The sequence below is a fragment of the Pezoporus wallicus genome, unplaced genomic scaffold, assembly GCF_028554395.1.
Source record: "Pezoporus wallicus isolate ANWC-B61680 ecotype Strahan unplaced genomic scaffold, APGP_CSIRO_Pwel_v1 contig_3181, whole genome shotgun sequence".
NCBI lineage: Eukaryota > Metazoa > Chordata > Aves > Psittaciformes > Psittacidae > Pezoporus > Pezoporus wallicus.
Window position 1 is genome coordinate 7,742,368 of NW_026641700.1, and position 23,373 is coordinate 7,765,740.

General features: G+C 41.5%; 1 protein-coding gene across 3 annotated transcripts in view; it reads right to left on the reverse strand.

Moving 5' to 3' along the window:
• TAX1BP1 (Tax1 binding protein 1) overlaps positions 1-16,218 on the reverse strand; it is a 59,357-nt gene extending 43,139 nt beyond the window's left edge. For all 3 annotated transcript variants that reach the window (XM_057424863.1, XM_057424862.1, XM_057424864.1), the window contains exons 1-2: positions 16,116-16,218; positions 13,074-13,257 (exon numbers count right to left, since the gene is read on the reverse strand). In XM_057424863.1, coding sequence (XP_057280846.1) covers positions 13,074-13,250 — 177 coding nt within the window. In that variant the 5' untranslated portion in view covers positions 13,251-13,257; positions 16,116-16,218. The remainder of the gene's footprint in view (positions 1-13,073; positions 13,258-16,115) is intronic.
• Between the last annotated feature and the right edge of the window lie 7,155 nt (positions 16,219-23,373).

Consider the following 23,373-nt stretch of genomic DNA (forward strand, 5'->3'; position numbering starts at 1 on the left):
TTCTGCTGTATCTCCTTAAACTCTCATCTGGTCCATCTTAAAAGGAATGTAAGCTTTTCTAAGAAGAAAGCTCTGCCTTACAACTGCAGAGTGTTTACAATCTGAAAATTATTTCAAACTTAATAATTTCTTGAGTTTCATGTATGAGATGAACATGGAAAACTTTTCTATTTTTCTATTTTGTTCCATTTCTTTCTTTCTGTAACGCCTCGGTAAAGCCAACTCAACCTTAAGAGAGGGTGCTTTAAAGAACCACCACTGTAAGGAGAGCTCACTTGGCATCCTCTTCCTTGGCCTCAGAAAGCCATTATGCAACTAGAAGAACAGCAGTGCTCATTCTGATGCATTAACAGGTTTCACCTATCTACACAGCACATACACTGGCAGATCAAAGAAGCAAACCCAGGAAATACTGGTTTAGCTGAACCAACTGAGGCATAACCAATGAGCCTTTATTGTAAACATCTGACACAATTTAAAAAAAAGAAAAGAATAAAAAAGCCACACCACAACCCAACCAGAAAACTCTGCAGAGTAAAACATGCCCTTTTTGCAATTCTGCAAGTAAATTACAGTTTAGAAAATCATTTGGCACAGTACCCCAAGTACTGCAAGAAGACTGCAAGTACTGCTGAGGTGAGCAGCTCGAGAGAGGACGCCTTCAACACCGGAGCGGGGGGGGGAGATCAGCGTCCAGGAGCCTCAACTCAGAGCGACAAGAGCCTCCCACCGAGGGAGCCTCAAGTCCTCGACAGGACCTGCCCAGGAACCGGCAGCTCAGCTGACGAGAGCGAGCAGCTGACTCAAAGGGGGCGGAGCCAGGAGGAGCGGCACCAGCCCTGATTGGTTAAAAACCTGCCCCAGGGAGCGCGGCGACCAGACCGGGTGGAGGCAGTTTGTGGGGGCAGGCGAGCGGGGTGGTGAGCACTCGGCGGATGGCCAGGGCTTGGTCCGGGAGCTCTGCACTGGCTGCCCCGGCGGTGGCAGCGTAGGCACCCAGACAGAGCCGGTGAGAGGGGACGGGAGGCTGCAGTGCAGAGCTCGGGGTGTAGAGAGTGCCTGCACTGGTCTAGTGAGGGGAGGGTGCACAATGGGCAGGGCTGCACTCGGTGCTCCCTGGTGGAGGTCCTCCTGCAGCAGGTGGCTGAGCTGCGGGATACTGTCAAGACACTGCAAGATGTCCCGGAAGCTGAGAGGAAGCAGGAATGCTTGCTCCTGGCCCAAACCTCATGGAGGAATGAAGGGGGCCGTTAAGCAGGGAAGCTGGGAATTAGTGACAAAAAAAAAAACCACAACAAAAAAAGAAGGAAAAGGACAACCAAAAGCAAGGGGCTTCCCCCTAAATCTGTTGCCCCCATGCAGAACCGCTTTGCTGTCCTGCATGGGGCTAATGAGGAAACACACTCAAGCCAGAAACAGCCGGCTGGTGCCCTGGTAAAGAAGATCTCTACTGGTGCTGCTAGGAAAAAGCGGAGAGTCGTAGCAGTAGGGGACTCTACACTGAAAGGGACAGAAGCACTCGTCTGCTGGCCAGACCCTGTCTCAAGGGAGGTGTGTTGCCTAGTGGGGGCACGGATCAGGGATGTGGCAGAGAGGCTGCCTGCTCTAGTTAGTCCCACGGACTATTACCCACTCCTGGTGATACATGTGGGTGCTAGGGATATAGACAGTAGTAGCCTGGGGAACAAAGGACTACAGAGCCCTGGGGGAGGTGGTTAAGGGCTCTGGAGCTCAGATGTCTTTTCATCAATTCTCCAGAATACAGGGGAGGACCTAAAAAAAGCAAGGAGGATTAGCCAGGTTAATAAATGGTTAAAAGGGTGGTGTCATAGTCAGGGGTTTGGGTGCCTTGAACACAGGACCCAAGTTTGTAGGCCAGGTCTAGTGGGGGCTGGTGAAGCTGGTCTGAGCAGTTTTGGTAGGAGGCTTGCCAGACTGGTCAAGGAAGCTTTAAACTAGATGTGTTGGGGGAGGGGGGTGTCATTCCATCCCAACACACCCAGTCAATTGCCAGAACCTATAATAAATGCTCAGAGCAATGTAGAGATATCCCAGCCACTCCAGCCAATGAGCCAGCTTCATTTGGAGCTCAGCTCAGATGCCTCTATACAAATGCCCATAGCATGGGGAACAAGCAAGAGAAATTAGAGATGTGTGCACGTCTACAGGGGGTATGGTATAATAGGCATCACAGAAACATGGTGGGATGGCTCCTATGACTGGAGGGTTGGAATGAAAGGTTACAGGCTCTTTAGAAAAGACAGGCCTGGCAGGTGGGGAAGGGGAGTTGCCCTTTATGTTAGGGATAGGCTGGAGAGTATGGAACTCTCTCTGGGGACAGGTGAGCAGTCCAAAGAGAGTTTGTGGGTCAGGGTTAAAGGGAATATAGCTATGGGAGACATTACTGTGGGGATCTGTTACAGACCGCCTGGTCAAGGAGAACCTGTGGATGAAGCACTCTATAGACAGATAGGAAAAGCCTCACACTCACAGGCCCTTGTTCTCATGGGTGACTTCAACCACCCTGACATCTGTTGGAAGGATGGTACGGCCTGGCACAAGCAATCCAGGAGGTTCCTCAATTGCGTGGAAGACAACTTCCTTCTGCAATTAACAGAGGAGCCGACAAGGAGAGGTGCCATGCTTGACCTCGTGCTCACCGACAGGGAAGGGCTGGTTGGAAATGTGACTCTCCAGGGCAGCCTTGGATGCAGCGATCATGAGATGGTCAAATTTGAGATCCTCAGGACAGTGAGAAGAACCTGCAGCAAGCTCACTGCCCTGGACTTCAAAAGAGCAGGCTTTGGCCTCTTTAGGAACCTGCTTAGTAAGGTTCCATGGGATATAGCCCTAGAGAGCAGGGGGGGCCAAGACTCTTGGTTGATATTCAAGGATCACCTGCTGCAAGCTCAGGAGTGTTCCATCCCAACTAGAAGGAAGTGCAGCAGGAGGGCCAGGAGACCTTCTTGGATGGATAAGGAGGTGCTGAGGAAAATTCAAATTAAAAAAGAGGCTTATAATAAGTGGAAGCAAGGACAGGCGGCCTGGGAAGAGTACAGGGATGCTGTCTGGGAAGCTAGGGATCAGGTTAGAAAAGCTAAGGCCCAGGTAGAATTAAACTTGGTTAGGGATATAAAGGATAACAGGAAGGGCTTCTATACGTACATAGCAAAGAAAAGACAAATTAGGGACAGCGTAGGCCCCCTCAGGAAGCTATCAGGAGAACTGGCTACACAGGATTTGGAGAAGGCTGAGGTTCTGAATGACTTCTTTGCCTCGGTCTTCACTGGCAAAGGCTCTGACCAAACCACCCAAGTCTTGGAAGGCAGACACAGGAACTGTGAGAATGAAGACCCTGCACCCACTGTAGGAGAGGATCTGGTTCGAGACCATCTTAAAAATCTGAACATGCACAAGTCCATGGGTCCTGACGAAATCCATCCACGGGTCCTGAAGGAGCTGGCGAATGAAGTTGCTAAGCCACTGTCCATCATATTTGAAAGATCATGGCAGTCAGGTGAAGTTCCTGATGACTGGAAAAAGGGAAATATAACCCCCATTTTCAAGAAGGGGAAAAACGGATGATCTGGGGAATTACAGACCAGTCAGTCTCACCTCTGTGCCTGGCAAAATCTTGGAGGAGATTCTCCTGGAAGGCATGCTAAGGTACATGAAAAACAACAGGGTGCTTGGTGACAGCCAGCATGGCTTCACTAAGGGGAAATCCTGCCTGACCAATTTGGTGGCCTTCTATGATGGGGAACTGATGGCCAGGGGTAGAGCAGTTGATGTCATCTACCTGGACTTGTGTAAAGCGTTCGACACTGTCCCACATGACATCCTTGTCTCTAAATTGGAGAGACATCAATTTGATGGATGGACCACTCGGTGGATAAAGAACTGGCTGGATGGCCGCACACAAAGAGTTGTGGTCAATGGCTCAATGTCCAGCTGGAGACCAGTAATGAGTGGTGTCCCTCATGGGATCAGTGTTGGGACCAGTCTTGTTCAACATCTTTGTCGCTGACATGGGACAGTGGGATTGAGTGTGCCCTCAAGCAAATTTGCCAATGACACCAAGCTGTGTGGTTCGGTTGATATGCTGAAGGGAAGGAATGCCATCCAGAGGGACCTTGACACGCTTGTGAGGTGGGCTGGTGCCAGCCTTATGAAGTTTAACCATGCCGAGTGCAAGGTCCTACACCTGGGTCAGAGCAATCCCAGGCACAGCTACTGGTTGGGCAAAGAAGCAGCCCTGCAGAGAAAGACTTGGGGGTGTTCGTTGATGAGAAAATGAACATGAGCAGGCAGTGTGCACTTGCAGCCCAGAAAGCCAACCATATCCTGGGCTGCATCAAAAGGAGTGTGACCAGAAGGTCAAAGGTGGTGATCCTGCCCCTTTACTCTGCTCTTGTGAGACCTCACCTGGAGTATTGTGTGCAGTTCTGGTGTCCTCAACATAAAAAGGACATGGAACTGTTGGAACAAGTCCAGAGAAGGGCCACGAGGATGATCAGGGGACTGGAGCACCTCCCATATGAAGATGGGCTGAGGAAGAAGAGAAGGCTGCATGGAGACCTCATAGTAGCCTTCCAGTATCTGAAGGGGGCCTATAGGAATGCTGGGGAGGGACTCTTCATTAGGGACTGTAGTGATAGGACAAGGGGTAATGGGTTCAAACTTAAAGAGGGGAAGTTTAGATATAAGGAGAAAATTCTCTCCTGTTAGGGTGGTGAGGCACTTGAATAGGTTACCCAGGGAGGTTGTGAATGCTCCATCCCTGGCAGTGTTCAAGACCAGGCTGGACAAGGCCTTGGATGACATGGTTTAGTGTGAGGTGTCCCTGCCCATGGCAGGGGGGTTGGAACTAGATGATCTTAAGGTCCTTTCCAACTCTAACTACTCTATGATTCTATGAAGACAATAAGCTACTCTGAAAGAAGCAAATTACAGACAGTACACAAGGCTTTGGACATACATTACACAATATAATTACTGTTAAGTCAACAGCTTTTACATATTTCACATGGTAAGAAACAGCTACTTTGACCCAAATCACAGGAAACACAGGTGTCTAAGCAAAATGCAATTGGGCCCAGTATCCTACAAAGTGATTTTTTGACAGCAGGCTTGGTTTGTGCCATAACCCTGAGTCCAAGTAAAATTAGTTGAAAGTCACAGTAGTGCTAGTGCTACTGTAGCCCATCACAGCCTACTACAGGCAACTACAGGTAACAAGTTCCTCTAAGTCAGTTAATAGATGGAAAAAATAAATACCTAGGGGCAGAGAAGCTCATACAGGGCAAAATTACTCATAGTTTACTGTTAACACTGACATGCCACTCATGCGATACACTTTTGAATGCATACACTGTCATCAAATAACTATCTAGATGCCAATTCTGAAAGAACCAAACTATTAAAAAAAAAAATAAATCAGAACATGGGCATCAGGAAAAATACTCAAAGTATTAAGTACACTTCAGTAACATTAAGGCATAGACATTTCAAAGGAAGTAAAAAACGTCAAAGCTACAACCTCATTTTCTTTAGGATGCCTGTAGTCACCTTACATTACTTGCAACTTTGACTTATCCCAGTCCAAGCCATTTAAGACTTCACTTCAGACATGACCTCGCTATTCACACTGAGATAAAAATGTGTTATATAGTAGAAGCCCTGAAGCTGCAATGTTTTGGGGTAGAACAAGGTACTCTAGACTCTTTATGAAAGGCTGTAATCTTAAAATGTTCTCTTGTGCTCAGACCTGAAGAAGTCCATCTCTGCAGAATGTTACAAACACATACAGGCAATCTTTTAACTTGGGCTATTGAGAACATATGGCATTTGTTGCAATATCAAGGTATTATCTATCTCACAGTTCAGAGGAACATGTCAAAATGACATTGACAGAGTGCCTAGACTATTGGATCAACTTTCTCTCCTATGAGGTATAAATCAAAATAAATATAGAAACTGAACTCTCTAAAAGAAAATCTGCTACATATGTAAATGATTGTCCAAGGAAATATTATGACAGATCAAAGAGCAACAAACTTACTGTTTCCTTTAAGAGATAAGCATGAAAATGTATTAAAAAAGGGTGGGTGGTATTTAAGCGAGATATTTGTTTACCATCACATGAGAACTATAAATTAGCACAGTCTTTTACTTCAAAATTGTTTACCAGCTACTGATGACTTTGTTATGCCAATTCTGTCTCTGACTCCACAAATCTACCATGGCAATTATTTTTAGAAAATTACACTTGGAATTATAGGTCATTCAAAGGAAACCTCACGTAAACCCAGATTATCCTTCTCTTCACCTACTACAGAAACAGTGAACACCACTGCCATGAATTTATCTTTTTTTAAGAAAAAGATTACCTCAGTTATTTGCGACATGTCTTTCCAAAGAAGGTAAATCAGAAACCCATGACTCACCCTAGTTTGTGGATGGCAACTCTCAAAACATTCCCAATTCCAATAATTGTATTCCCAACTCTTTTAACAACAGGAAGTACGGTGCAGTACATAATCCTCTATCATGCCCTGCTGTGGAGTGATAATTCCATGTCGGAAAAACTGTAATTCTATATGCACGTGGTCAATAACAAATCCAGTTTTTGTGCTGTACTTCATAACATGATTTGCATATATGGAAGTAATTGGTATCTTGAAAAAAACTGAAAATAATCTACAACAAAATCAGGATACTGAAAAGACTCAAGTTGTACTGTTATCTGCAGTCCAAAGGAGACTAAATAACCCAGAGTACTATATAAAAACATATTTATATTGTCTTGATAAAGCACAACCACCAAGCTATTTCTTATATGAATCAAATTCACTCTTAAATTATAATACACTAATTTTTCCCCATACACAATTTTGAGGTTTGCTATAAATCAGTGCATTGAAAAGTCAGAAATGAAGTTGCATGTAAATACAGGTACTGCACTAATGCACAAACAGTGGCTCAGGTGTGACCTCCTAAATACTGAGTACTCTCTCAGGGCAAGCAGGCACTTCTTGTGTTCAAGTAAGTTACTAAGAACCTTCCCAACCGTGGTTATTCAGTTTTTCCAAATGTTAAGCTACTGGAACATCAGATCATGATTTTTAAGTTGTCAATATAATAAATGTGGACATTAAGAGATTAAAAGATTTCTTCTCTAAGGATATATTGAGGCAGTCAGTACTAACTTGACAACATCCTAGAAGAATGGCAGTACAGATTACTTGGGGAAATACACCAAATAGAACCAAGGAACAGAAAAGTTCCAGAGGAACAGTTAGCTAATTACACAGCAAGACCAGTCATTAACTTCCCATATGCAAGATTACCTGCTGGTATCACATGTCTTTCCAGCATGCTGGCCTCAGCAAAATTAAATCTCCAGAAAACCAGAAAGTATTATGACATCCCCCACAAACACCCACACCTCTAACACTACTCTCTTTAACCATTATCTTTACTATGCCTGTAACATTCTTTCCTTCTGCCTTTGAGATGTAGTAAACCTGCCTCTCTTTCATACTGAAGATCTGACACACCTATTCGCACACACATGCCCTAGAGAGAGTGGTAAGCACTGCTGCTTAAAGGCCAAGCAGGTTTTTCAAACACTTCCACAAATCTGGACAGTATGCATTAATAATGGAAAGAAAAAAAAAAAAAACAAAGCACATGGCCATATGATTATTTCACTTTATTTGAAATAAAAGTCACAAGATGCAGATTTCCCCATCTGGAGATTAGGCTTACCTACCAGATAGACCCTTTTTGCAACCAGATGTCATGCACATACTAATTATTTTTCCTCATTTCAAAGTTTTAGACTTGGATTAGTCTAAGGGTCTCTCCAGATTTTAATCAATCAGAGATAAGCAAATTAAAATAAAAAGGCGACACTGGTCTTCAATCATTCTGGAGTACAGATCTCGTGTGAAATCGATCAAGAATGATAAGCCTTCTCCCCTCTGACTCCACATTAGGAACTGTCAGGATTTTCTGCACAGAAACCCTCACCAAAGGGAAAGCTGATCTCATATTCTAGTTCCCATAAAACTGCATGAAGAGGGACTCAGGCTCAGGACACCTATGCCAACTACTAGACACGTACTTATCTGTAAAACTGCCTTTTTTTTTTCCTTAGTAACAAGCAAGGACATAACTGATCAAGATCTTTTGGAACTTGATTACCCATGAACCTCCAGAATGTGAGAAAAGCAAAAATAGCAGCAACGAAAGACAACAGATTTGAAGACCAAGTCAGAACTTGGTTTTAAGCCGCCTGTAGGGGACAATGAAGAAAATGAAAGATGAATATATACAAAAAGAATAAAAACAATGCACATTCAGAACTTCTGTTGTGAAAGGTAATATAACCTGCATTATTATACTTCCCACCCCTCCAAGCTTTTGCAAAAGGTCCAATCCCAAAAGTAGAGTATGCATCTGGATACCTTGTTTGTAAGAAAACTAGTATATCCAAAATAACTCTCCTATATGCAACACTGCCCTTTCAGTTGATGAACTCTGGGTCTGCATTTTTCTAAACAACAGAAAACTAGAATCATAGAATGGTTAAGATTGGAAGAGACCTTAAAGACCATCTAGTTCCAACCCCTCCTTGCCATGGGCAGGGACACCTTCCACTAGACCAGGTTGCTCAAAGCCCCATCCAAATTGGCCTTGAACACCGCCAGGGATGGGGCAGCCACAGCTTCTCTGGGCAATCTGTGTCAGTGCCTCACCACCCTCACAGTGAAGAATTTTTTTCCTAATACCTAATCTAAACCTATCCTCTTTCAGACATTACTCTGTCATGACATGCCCTTGTAAAAAGTCCCTCTCCAGATTTCTTTAGGTCCCCTTCAGGCACTGGAAGCTGCTCTAAGGTCTCCCCTGAGCCTTCTCTTCTCCAGGCTGAACAAGCACCAATTCTCTCAGCCTGCCTTCACAGCAGAGGTGCTCCAGCTCTCTGACGATCTTCAAGGCCTCCTCTGAAATCACCTGAGCAGGTCCATGTCCCTCTTGTGTTGGGGGCCCCAGAACTGAACACAGGACTGTAGGCGGGGTCTCACAAAAGCAGAGTAGAGGAGGAGAATCACCTCCCTCTAACTGCTGGTCATACTGCTGGTGATGCAGCCCAGGACACAGTAGAAAAATTACTTTCTTGGTAAGAGTTTTAAACCTACAGCTGCCACCACCATGACATGCCTTACACCCACAGTATTTAGAGACTTAAATCACATGGGAAACAACATAAAGCATTTCATCAACAGCATGCACAGAGAAGTTGGTAGAAACTTAAGTTTTACAATGACTGCTATTTATTTGTCAATTTATTCAGTTCTTTGTCATAATGCTGTATGCTACAAATCCTTAGCTCAGGTCTGAACTTCAAGACCTGTTCTACCTCCCAACAAGACCTTCCTGATGCTTGTGATGTAGAACAGAGAGGCAGTGCTTTATCTTGCCTTAGCTCCTTATTTTCAGCTGCTTTGTAAAATACCCTTGAGAAGAAGGTATCTGTAAATAAACAACTGCAAACATGAAGGAATCTGCTTTGGTACCATCCATTAAAGCCATTACCTTTTCATAGTACAAAATAGTCAGTGATGAAAGTGGCATACTAAGTAGATACAGAAAACTGGAAACATTCCCAGTGAGGAAAGAAAAACTGAATCCATTAAGCCTATCAAGTGAAAAAATAATGTACAGAAGGTGAAAAAGACTGATATAATGATAAGCAAAATGAAGTTCTGTAATAAATACATAACTGAACAAATAACAACAGTAAAACACATAGAAAGAAACTCTTAAAAGCAGTTTATGGCTCCTACGAAGGACTCAACTTCTAACATCTTTTCTATGTAAGCTGCACAACACTAACAGCAACTGCAACAATCACAAATGCAAATGTACATGGAATAAAAAGATTCTATTATACATGTAGTACATACTACATAAACATTTTAAAACTCACAAACTAGAAATTAGGAGTCAATATATGAAATTGGGTTTTGCTTCTGGTACTATTAGCTCCACTTACAAAGGAAACAAACTGACAAACCAAACCTTTAAAAGCTGCTCTTCAGAATGGAATTCTTAAAAGATTTGAAAAAGCTTTAATTGTCATCCCACATTAAGCAGCCACACCAATAAAGCAGGTGTAGCCTTTCTCACACACACCTTGCTAGCTCACTTGTTTTCATCACAGTGATGCCAGCAGAGCTGCCCATTGCAACACACAGTGATCAAGCTGAGGAACCAACCCAGTTGTAAAGTAAGGTGGTAAAAGCTGGAGGAGCAGGAACTCTGTTTTTCTGGCAGATCACTTTCCTGATCCATTTCACTGTGCAGCTGCATAAGAAGCCAGACTACCGAAACAAACAGGGTAATACAAGGATACAAATAATCTGTATCTACTCAAAACATCACTGCTGCTCAAGAAATTTACTTAGAATTGCAACCTAAATAAAAGCCATTCACTTTAAAAAAGCACCGATCAATTTTGGTTAGTTCAATAAAAATTTCTTAGCTAACCAGCTGAGCAAACACAGGACAGAATACAGTTGAAGTCACTGCCTCTTAAAATGGAAGAGAAGTCAACATCAGAACCAAAAACAACAGAATGTTCACCAGGGGAAAAGAGGCAAGGGTACAGAGAGGGAATCAGTTGTTCTATACTTACTTTCTATACTAATCTGGAATTACCACTGCATTTTTTTGGCTGGAAGTTTTTTGTTTCTTTTTAAACTAGACACCTTTTCCCTCAGTTCAGTATTCTCTATTACAACACTGGTAACTTTCTGTGCAATTCCAGGCAAAGGTTAAATGACACCAAGTTAAACAGGTTTGTTTTCTATGCAATGTTTTCACCTCAGAAAAACAAGGTGGACTTCTATTCCTTCAGTCAGTGAATTGGTGCTTTGAGTTCTTTCATGGAAGCCTTGCTTTCCTTGCATACTACACCAACACAGAAGCCATTAATTACTGTTCTCACAATTAGTAAAGATTAGACTTTTTTTTTGTAAATGCTGAAAATCACTTTACTAAATATGCATCACATCCAAGGTAAATGATAAAACCTATGCTTGTTTCATCAGCTTTCCAACCACCTCCAGGTGGTTTGTTGATTGCCCAGGAACAATTAGTTCTCTAGAAGCCACTCATTTTTACACTCAGATGATCGTATAGCACAACTTCTGTCTATTGCCTATCCCAAGATTACGTTTTCACAATTCAGTTTACTGTAAAGATTACTCATACACATATTTGCAGACACAGATGCAACTGGACAGCTGGCTCCATCTAACTCACTGTACTATAATAAGACAGTATATTCATAATGCTTACTCTCAGGATGACATCACAGAAAGGAAACAATTTTCATCCTTTTTTCAATTCGCAATGCTCCTTTTCCTTGTGATGACAAGAATCAAGTGAACTGGAAATTCAGTTGGGGAACTCCATTTAAAAAAAAAAACAAAACCAAAACATCCAGTTCCAAAATGCTGGTCTTAACCTCAATCAATTCCCTGATTTGATTCATCATACAAGAGCTTGATTCACATAAAGGAGAGGAAGCACAGGAATTAAACCACTCTGCATAAAAGGTGTTTCTTTCAGCAACAGTACTACCTTATGCCGGCTCAGCATGATCCTCAAATAACTGCCAAAGCTTCATTACTTGCCACTGCTAAAGCAGAATAAAAACTCAGGCCTCAGTAATTTAACAAATCCATCATCACAGTCAAGACTATATCAAAGATACCTGTCCATTGTATACAGCATTTCATATAGTCACTGAAAGACTGTTTTATGCTCCTAAATTTCCCTAATTGGTATTTTTAGGGTCCTGCCTCCCTCACTGAGATAAACAAAGCCACAACACTTACTTCTCAATTTAAATAACTTCAAAATGCTTATATGCAATATGAGCAGCACCCTCATTAAAAAAAAATCATCAAAACTTTAAGTTTCATTAACGTCATTAACATTCAAGTGTGCTCACACTGTTTGTCAAAGCTTTGCAGATAATCAAGATATATATCCACACACTTTTCAAAACTTCCCACCAATGTTCCTGTTTGTGAGTTAAAGCCTCCCCCATACAATTTACTGACTGTACAGTCATTGCACATAGCATTGAAAATGCTTCTGCTTTGTTACATAGAATAGAGTACTTCTATTTTGCAGAAAAGTAATTTATCTTGAATATAGACTAAGAATCCATTGGTAACCTGCAGATTACAATGAAGTCAAACATTTACATTCTTAAAACAGTAGAGAGTTCTAAAGAGAAAGGTCCTTCAGTACTGAGATAGTCCATTACCTCTCTCCCCTCCCCACTACCAAAGCACCACTTCTTTAAAGCCTGAATCAAAACTTCCATTAACCATTCAAGTAAGGAATTTAAGCATCTTCTACTAGGAGCTATACTGACAAAGAAACATGGATCAAGGCCCTAAACAGAAGCTGTTCTAAGAATTAATCAATTTGTATTCCCATAAATGAAGCTTTATTAACCTTTATAAATAACTCCAAGTAACTCAGATGTGGTCTTACCCCTCATCCTTTTTTCAAGGGTCTGTCTTGAATAATTTTAGTCATTTATACTGTTCAGCCTGTTCTAGCAATAAAAAATGAGTCAGGGACCTATGTCAGGATACCTCCAGATGAGCTTTTGTTCCTTCCACACACATTTCACTCTTCCTGCAGCTCATACTCTTCATATAGTCCTGTTCTCAAGTCAATCTGTGCCCACATCTTCCCAAATCATCGCCATTTAACTCTGCACAACACCACCGCATGACACTTTCCCTTAACTTCAGCAGCCTTAAAGTGTTCGCATTCCTCTAATCTTGATCTCTGTTCTGAGCTTTGTTACAAAAGCTCACAGTCTGACAGCAGGAATATAATACATCCCCTAAGTGATGCTGCACTTCATTTTATGACAGAGCTTTTACTGGTTTGGGGTTTTTCTTCAATTTTTTTTAACTGGTAATAGAGAAGACAGTAAATATTTGAGAAACAGCAACAGAACAAGCTTGACTTACCTTGAAAATACCAACCCAGTCTTTCTGATGAGGATGGATAAACTGGGTCAGCGTGTAGTGACATTCAAGGTGTGTGTTCGGAAGGTAACTTTTTGCAACATTTTGAAAAATCACATGCGCAAAATTGGAAGTCTGCAAAGTGTTCGCTGAAGATGGCACTTCTTGAAAGGATGACATGATTGATCTGTAACAAAATCATAGAAGTTGATACTTCAATATAGCGTGAAAATAAGTTACAAAAATTAATCTATTTGAAATATACAAGACAAAGAAACCTAACAATTAGTTCCTCTGTTGTGAAAACAGATAGCTATAGACTCAGTCCTCGAAGTGCACTGCCTCAGCATCACTCCAAAACAATGACCTCTCAGAATAAAAGGGCAGTCATTCAGCAATGACATCAAGATGGAGAGAAAGCATTGCTTAGCTGAATGCCCTCAGTATTATACCTCAAATACAGTGGGAAATTAAAGCAGTGGTGTGAAAACAAAGCAGGGTTCTAACTTAATTAAATATTCTCAATGCTTCTGGAAGTGGCAGGGAAGGAGAAATAAAGCTCCACAGTTTCCCTACTTTAAACTTTTCTCAGAATCTGTACGGCTCAGTGCTTTTCACAATACTTTTATACATAAAGTCTTTCTTCCCCTCTCAATAAGAGAGGTTTTTTCTTAAAAAAAAAAAAGTTCTCTTACTTCTGTTTATCAGACCGTGGTGGGCATCTTTTACTGTTCTCACTGTAATACATATGCTCCCAGCCCCACATGTTTAGCTGCCTTACCATAAACAACAGACTTCATTGATAGTGGGAACATTTAGGTATGAATGCAGTTTGACAGATTAACACTAATCAGTCAGACTGCAAAAGCTTTTAATCATGCTTTCCATTCACCACCTCATGCAGGATACATCGTGCTAAAAATTACAGCAATGCAAAACGCTTCACAAGCAGAACAAGAACGCTCCTTCCCTGGATTCAGCAGTATTTGCTAAAAATACAAGACAAGCAACCGAGAAGTTTCAAGTATCTGATTTCAATGTACAATCACAAGTTTGTCAATGTGTTTGGTATTAGGAGGATCAGGGCCTTATACATCTAACACATTTCTAGGAAGATAAACCATCCTATTCTTGCATCTACTATTAAAAGTAATTTTATACTGACCAAGCAAATTCACACCTTGAATGAGTGAACTGCCAAGTATGTGACATAATAATTTTCATTAAAAGATACACATGAAAACCAATCCCAAAAAGGGTCACTGCAAGCCTCAAGAAGTTCAAAGATTAAAGGCTGTCCAGGTATTTCCTGTAGCCTTTTAAAGTTTCTTTTCACCAGTTAAAAAGCAAGCAGCAAAGAGCTCATATTTTCTGAAATAAAATGCACTCTGAATTAAACAGGTATACATCATTCAAAACAAAGAAAAGGTAAGTAAGGTTTAGACCCTCAATGTTTTCAGCTTACTACTACCCAATTTTGTGTAACACATGAAGTACACATGGGCAGTCATTATATTATTTTGATGTATCAGATGTTAGATGAAAGCAGTTTTGTGCCCTGAACACCAGCAACATGACAAAATGCCAACGTTGTAAAAATTAACATATATAAAGGACAAAACCAAGAAATTACATGAGGCAGAAACTGGATAAAGACCAAGAGACAGATTTTTAGAGGCAACAGGGTACACACAAATCCCATCTGTTATCCAGCTTCAGAGTCCAGAAGAGTGTAGGAAATGTTACAGCATAGTAAAACCCTGAAAACTCCCACACCTCTCAAAACAGAGGATTACATTTAAGACATCTCTCCAATCCACTCATAACTATAACTGCGATGAAGCAGCCGTTTCTACAATTCTAGAAGGAATACAATAGCCCTTTTTTTATTTTTTAATAAATAAAGCCAAATATTAACATGAAATAGTTTCAGTTTTCATTACCCACGGTAAGTACAAAAAGAGTAAATAAAGCGTTAATAACAAAAACAACTGAATTTAACTTTTTTAAATAGGAGTATTTTTTAAAAAATTATAGTTTATTCTAAGAACATATTAAAAAAAAAAAGGAAAAAACATTAAAAACACTACCGAAAAGCCACCAAAAAAAAAAAAAACCAACAAAAAAAAAACCAAGACCCAAACATTCCTCTCTGCACACTGGTTGCCAGCTACCACAGCTGAGTACTGGCCTTAGTGAAACCAGTAAAGGGTGGCTGGTTTCCAATCCCAAGGCAGAGCTATTCACTAATATGAACTTGTGCAGACCAGCAGAATCATCTGGGATTACTGTTCCCCGGCAGGAAAATCCGGGGGGTTTAGGTGAAGCTGAGATCTACTTACAGTTCAAGGATAGTTTAGGGGATGCTGGGTGCTTGCTTACTTAGCTCACAGATCCCAGTTGGCAAATAGGACAGGAGGAGGAAGAGCTACGATTTGGCTTCATTACTGACATGACAAGCGATTCCCTCCGGGAAGCTGACTGACGCGTTTAGTTTTATGCACCGCAAAGGACGGGAGGACGAAAAGCTCGTCGGGCAGGAAACACAAAAGCAACGCAGGACGAGCCACGCCGCCTTAGCCAGCTCCTCCAGCTGCGGCCCCAGCTGGACAGAGCGCACCTGACACCCCCGGCCCTACGTGCACTGCCTCTCCCCGCCCCGCGGGGAAGCCTAGACCCTTTCCTACTCTAAACTGTTCCGCAGCGGCCGGCGCGGCCTCAGCTGCCCGCCGCCTATCACCTTTGCTCCGGGCCTTCGCAGTGCACACGCTGCCACGGCTGGGTGGGAAGCCCCACCGCCTCCCACAGCTCGGCCGCCCGGGTCCCCCGCAACGGCCGCCGCTCCCCCCCTTTTTCTCCTCCCGACTACGGCCGGCCCAAGACAACTAGGAGCGGGGCGGGGAGGCGGCTTCCCAGTGGCGCAGAACTGAAGGCCGCGGCCTAACGGCCCCGCCCGCCCCAGGAGCCGCCGGAGGCCGGCAGGAAACGGGGTGCCAGGCTTACCCGTCCCACCGAGCCAGGCCTGGGACGAGGAAGGCCTCTTACCTAGACAGACGCGGAGAGCGCCGGGGACATCAACATGGGGCCTCCACCATCAGCGCCGCACAACCCCGCCCGCTTGCGTCACTTCCAGCCCGGCCCTGGCCGTGTGGGGCGGGCCGCAGCCGCGGCCGCGGAGGTACGTCCGTACAGGCCCGCCCTGCGTGAGGCCCTTCAAGGCCTTCGAGCTCTCCCACAGCCTCCCGCGCTCAGGAGAGCCAAGAGGGGCAACCGGCGCTGAATTCGCAGCGTGTTTGAGCCGTGCGGCTGTTACCGCCATGAAGGGGATCTGCCCCCTATCGCACTGACTGCCCTTCATGTCCGTTATTACAACGTTACCTCTGTAATACCCTCATTTAACCGTAAAATGGTTTGGGTTGAAAGGAACCTTACAGACCAGCTGGTTGCAGCCCCCCTGCCATGGACAGGGACAAAGCGCTCCTCCTTGGTCCTATTTCCAAAACGCTGGCGTGCTTGCAGCTTGTAAATTGGCACCATTAATCTCCCAGCCTTTGCAGGTCTTCCCAGGCTAACAGAGGGGTGAGATAAGAGTGGCAGTAAATGTTTACACACAGTTTTCCTGCTTGCATACGTCGGCAGATGGCCATGAGAGTACACTACCTCGTAAATACACTGACTCGACTTGATTTTTATCCAAAGTCGAGTCATAGATCGCTTACCAGAGTATTGGGATTGAGTAACAACGGTGATGAGTAACTGTTACTGGTATGGGGGACTTGTCCCGGTACACCCAGCCTTGGGTACTACCACAACCTGCCTTCAAGATCGCATTTACCTCTCTGCTACTACTGTTCATCACGTTTTTATCTATATTCTCAACAAACAGGTTATGTGGAGAGACATTATTAGAATTAATATTATAGAACATTGCAGCATTAATTACTAGAATTCTTCATTTTGGTTTTTGACAAGTTCACCAGCTTTTCATGGTGAGTCCTAGAAGAAATGAAATCATAGAAACATTAAAGCATAGAAACTGGCCTTTTTAGTAAATTGAGGTTATTCATTGTACTTGCTTCTGGTCTGTGCTTCTTGTTTCTAAAACAACCTTAGATCATCGTGTATCACAGGTTACTAAGTAATCTTTCTGTTTGTATACACAATGAATAATCTCTGATATCATCCATATATTTAATCTTCCCTGGAAAGCAAAAAATTCCCTGCATTGTACTAGTAGATCACTTTAGAAAATGCAAGAAGTGTATGTGCAACACTCTCTCCTGTAAGACCAGATCAATTTTTGCAGTGGAAAATGAAACTAGTACCTTAATCAGAGAAGCAATAAATATTTCTAAGGAGGTGGGGAGAGCTATTTCCTCTTATCTCTATCCTCTGTTTCTGTGCCTCTCTGCTCTTTGCTCTGTATGACATGATAAAATGCTGTCATAAGAGTCACAAGTCACTTCTCACATGAGCTGGAGGTTACAGTCACTAGCTGGGCAGTGACTGGGCACAATGCTGGTGAGACTAAGTAGTTTTGCTTTCATTTAGCACCATGATAATGCTAGTTTATGGGAATATAAAGAGAAGTTTGAAATGGTTCATTGGCCACCAAGAAAGTTTTTATAGTGAATGCCTGGAAAAAAAACCTGTTTCCCAATTTAAAAAAACAACCTAATTGACCCCAGTTCTGAGGTTTTTAAGAAACCTGAGGTGTTTCCATGCTCAGTTCATAAATATTTATTCCATTAAAAGAGTTAGTTATGGTTTAGTTGTAATTCAGTATTCAGTTATTTATTTCTACCGCTTAATATCTATATAAGATGTAAAACAAACTACATAGGCTGGTTGTCATATATATTGTATAAATATTAGGACAAATTAGAATAATCTTGCCTTTTTTTTGTATTTATGTTAACAATTTTAAAGAAAAAATGATTTTTAAACTCTATATCTTAACCACATATTTATAGTGGTTATAATATAGATAACATTCAAGTATTTCAATTACTCAAGAACATTTCTTACTGGAATAAGTGTGTGATGTACCAAGTGTTCTCATATGTGTATTTGTATTCTAAGCCTAAATACCAGTCTTAGCCCTCCAGAATTCATAGCTATGCTACAGAAAATGGTGCGTAGCCTTTTTTCATTTTGTTATTGTCCCTTTGAGAAATGAAGTACTTCACCCAAATGGACAAGCTGTGCAGTGTGATTCCAGGATCAACAATCAATATGCTCGTACTGCTACAAACAAAGATTTGAATCAAGAAAAATGTGACTGGAACTGGTGAAAATTGCACTTGCTCTGAGAACTAATGGCTGAGTGCCTTAATCGGTCTGGATTTTCTAGGCAGGGATCATGAGATACTATCTCCTAAAATTCATCCATGTGATATAAATCTTTTGGGAAACTTGCCCTTGAATAGGAAAAAAAACAAAAAAAAAAACAAAAAAAAACACTATTTCTCTATCTTTGCTTACATTCTCCACAAAACATGTAAAATTGTAAAATAAAAAAAAAGAAGTTTGATAATCAGCATTTGTAGTGAATCCTTAGTCTTGTGAGACTCGCTAACACTAATACACTAATTCAATTGGAAAAGCTTATTACAGGTGTGATGGCAATGATCCCAGCTCCTTCTGACTAGATTTTCAGCTTTCCAACCCCACTGACTGCAGTAACAGGAAACTGTTTTCAGTCAAGCCAGTATTTTTTGACAAATGGCATACTCCTCGTGTATACCAAAATTGTACTCTTAAGCATGTACTACTGGTGTTTAGCCAATATTTGGGTGTTTTTTTAAAGGAAAAAATGGTGAATGTCAAGTATCTTTTTCATGCAATTCTCCGTATATATGTCATAGAATTAGAACCATGGAGGCTGCAAGGGACCTCTCTAGAGCAGGTCAAAATAGAATATGTTGCTCAGGGCCTTGCCCAGCTGTGTTTTGGATGTCTCAAGGGACGGAGATTCCACTGTCACTTAGAAGACCTCTTCCAGTGGTTAAAAACTCCAATTTTAGGAAAAGTTTCTTCAGATTAGATTTGAATAAGAACTAAGTAAGCAGCTAACCAGAACTGCAAAAGGAAGTATGGGGCAGCTGTGGGCTCCCAGGCAACAGGTTCTTGCATGTTTGGAAAACATTTACTATTTTCATAACTACACTATCTTTTTAAACCTGTGAGCTCCTCTGGCAATTCATAGCCTTGAAATTAGACATGGGTCCCCATCACATCTGCTTAACCTTGGATATATCTGAACTTCTGTTCAGATCCAGAGCCTAACATTTTTTCTGTTTAATTTCTGTGTTACAGCCTGAACCAAAGCCATGATGAGTTTTGGATCCAGCCCTGAATTCTCCCCTCAAGACCCATCTTTGCTTTGTTTGAGTGACAGGAAAATTATGTTTCTAGATTTTATTACCAGAGAAAGGTACTTTATGTTGTGGATATTCAATCTATTGGTGTGACATGATGATATTGATGAAGTGTGGTGGGGAAATGCTTCAGTTCTAATGATTTGATTTCATTTTGGTTTGACTCCTATTTCAACACTCCCAACATATCGATGTCACTAATCGGAAGCTCTTTCTGGTCACATTGTAAAGCACACTTAATCAACTTCTTTAAGATCATGTTACAGAAAGCTATTAACTATACTCTTAAAACAGTTAAATAGTTATAAATAATGTTTTATATCATGGCTGACAGCACTGAATTGCCCAGCATTTAAGGAAATCTAATCACAGGGCATGCAGGCTTTGCCTTACAGTAAGATGGTGTGGCAAAACTTTGGAACATATTAGAAATCACATACTATTGCTAACATTTGCTATTAAGGAGAAAGTCTCTCCTGTATATTTTGGATTTCTTTTCCTACACTTAATTGCAGCTGATGAAGAAAAACTATTCAAAAGCTGCCAGGATTTTTAAATCTGTATGAGTGAGATTGATGAAATTTGTGGGTTTTCCCAAAAGAGTGTGAGAGCAGACATGTAAATTTTGTATGTGTGTGCATGTACGTGTGTGACAGAGGAGAGAGCAAGAGCTGACTCTAAAGGTGTGAGACTTGGCAGCACTGCACTGTACAATGGGCACAAGAAACCACATGTCTGTAAATGACCGCATTTGAATTGCTGTTATTTCACTGTTGGGTTACTGTATTGTTAAAGTGAAAAGGAATGTTTTTAATAAATGCCAGTAATGAATTAAATGCTTGCACACACTGAGGCTTTACTCTCTGGTGTGTAATTAATATATGTGCACTGGAGACCCAGGTCTGGGGGAGTGTTTCATTTCTTATTTATGATGTTTGCAAGGGGTTTTTTTCCTTCCAGCATACCTCTTACTGGCATACACAGAACTGCATGTAAATGACCACTGAGTAGGTGTCACTTAAATCTTAGCAGATATAGGACAGGTAAATACCTTTTTTTGGTATGCTTTGGTAGCTTTACTGTTTCTCCCAGCCTTTTATCTTTGCTATCTGAAAGTAATAGGAAGCTCCCAAATGACCAACATTTTGTTTTCAGAGGCAGGAAAACTGCATGTGGCAGGAAACAAACAAGCAATGAGATTTCAAAGTTCTTGTACCTCAGGGCACAGTGCTTAACCCTGAGGGACTGAGAGTAGAAAGAAGCTTTCCATAGCTACCTAAGGCATGCTTCTTGTATCCCCTTCTGGGTCCCCCTCCAGCACTGCTGCCAGGGCTGACAGAGCAGAGAAGTGTCTGTATACTGTATCTGCAAGCAGTTGGCAGCTTTCCTATTTTCTCATAATGGTATGTGTTTTCTCAAAGGATCTAAAGATGTCTGAGCCTTCATGCTAATGCTGTCTCCTGTACTCCTACCCTGGCTCTGGCAGTTCTTGTGTCTCTACTGCTTTACTATTCTGGCTTCTTAGCTCCTTGAGCAGCTGTGCTCAAAATGGGGAGCTTGATGCTGCCCATAGTTCCCTGCTCAGGCTGATACCACCTCACTGATGCAGGAGTTTGTGCTCATGTGTGACTCAGCACCCAGAATAAAAGCTGTTGGGTCATGCAGCGCACTTGTGAGAGGTTGTGCCTGGCCTGGGACTGGAGACAGAGAGCAACTCACACGGCTTTTATCCATAGCCCCACATTCAGCGTGGACGGGGTCTGAACTTTTTGTGTTTCTATTTGCACAGAAAACATCTCTGGCAGCACGTCTTGAGAGTAGGTTCCGACTTTCTCCTACTGCTCACATTCTGAAACGCCTATATTACGAGTTCTTAAATTCTATGGAAAAATAATAGCCATCTTGTTACATACATTAAGTGCAAATCAATCACTAGGAAGCACAGTGCTAAAATTAAAATTTGTTTTTAATCCACCCCCATGATTATTTGTCATTCTGTTCTATTAACACTGTGCAGAGAAGAGTACGTTGGATTTGTTGTGCAAATTTACATACCAAAAGTAATGCAGTCTTAGATATTATTTGAACAGCACCACTTAGAAATGCAAACTATATTTTTACTGCACATATCCTATCATTTTTTTCAAGTTTCCATACTTTTTCTTATTTCACAAAAGAATTTCTTTGTATAAGGAATATTTTTAAAAGGCAAACTACTGCAGTGCTTGCATTTCTACAACTTTCTACAAAAAGAAACATATTTAATAAATGGCTTTGTCTTTTGCTAATAAATACTTTATATTATAAGGTAGCAAGTCAGCAATATTGTCCAAAGTGTGGCTGTGTGTTCTTGTGTTTTAGAACTGGAGTCTTTCAATCAAAGTATAATTTACATCATTAATATGGGTAACAACTCTTTTAAAAACACAGTTAATGTCACAGCATGATATATGGCTTTAGTTCACTACATGGCAAAGGATCTGTTGGGCCTGTAATAAGTGTTTTGTACACAAACACCATGATTAAAATCTATTTTTAGTGTGTATTTCTGTTACCTCTACCAGGATGTGTCAGTGGGCAGCATTTGGTCTGTATCTATGCATATTTTGAATATACCATGTTTGTGCTGAAGCAGACTTTTTAAGTCATTATGAAATTGCCTGCGTAAATGCTACCACTGAGACCTGACTGAGCTTGTCAACGGTATCTGTTACTAATACTGCCTGTAAGTAGTGCAGCTGCAGCTTTTCCTGAAAATTGGGTGATAGAGATGTATGAGTCTAAAAACCACTAAGTTATCTTAACAGTTTTGAAAACTCTACCCATAATAAACCACACATTGATATATATATTTATTTTAGCATTCCCAGAATCCAGACATTTTTCTCCCTGTTAGAAGAGATGCCAAAACCAAATTTGATCTCTAGTTCCCCCTCTCTTTCCCAGACTTTTCTTGACTTGCTGTCCCCATTCTGCTGCAATTAGTCAACCAGCAAGCAAGAGTTCATTGACTGAATATTCTTCCTAGTCCCCTTCTAAATTCAAATAGTTAGCTCCAGTTTTTGTTGTATTAATCTCAGGGTTGCTAGGGCCAGAACAGCTAATTTTTCAACAGGTATTTGCACAAGCTTCCAGGTGGGATGATTTTTTTCCCCACAAAATAGCAGATCTTATGAATTGCACACATTGGATGGCTAACATCATCCTGATTTGCCATTTACATATTGCTTTTTGATCACTTTACACTCAATAATTCACTTAGAGATCATTTATAACACAACTGTACTTGGCCCTCACTATTATTAGGTAGCATGAAATATACTTGGTGATGGTATGAAAGTTATTTCCAATATGGCTTATGAAGAACAGCTGAGCAAGTACAACCTCCTGACCCCAAAGTGTTTGTTTACTGGGAACTGTATTCCAGTTCTCTACATTCAATCTGTCTTGGACCAGGCTGACATTCCCCTGCTAGGTTTAGTGTATCTCTGGAGGCTATTGCGAATACAAAACTGTCACTCCTATCTAATAAAATAATAATAGCATTATGTTACTCTAGTGATAACAATATATTTATGTTGATTTTTAGTAGTAGCAAGCCAAGGTTTGATTTCATGTTCAATGAAGATTGTGTGTGTGTGGAGGGGGAGGGGCGGGAATAAACATTCAAAAAGTATTTTTCTTTCAAACAAATCTCTCATGGAAAATATTTTTATTTCATCTCATTTATAAATCAAAGCACCAGTTTGTATACATGAGCAGGCACACTATGCCGATTTTACATAATAATAATAATAATAATGATGAGAAAGTCTGACTCAGAAAGCTGCTTCTCCTAAATCAACAGCTCTGGATTTTGGAAGGTAGTCATGTGGTTTTTCCTAGAATTGGTCAGATATCAAAAGGCAGGCAAAACACACCAG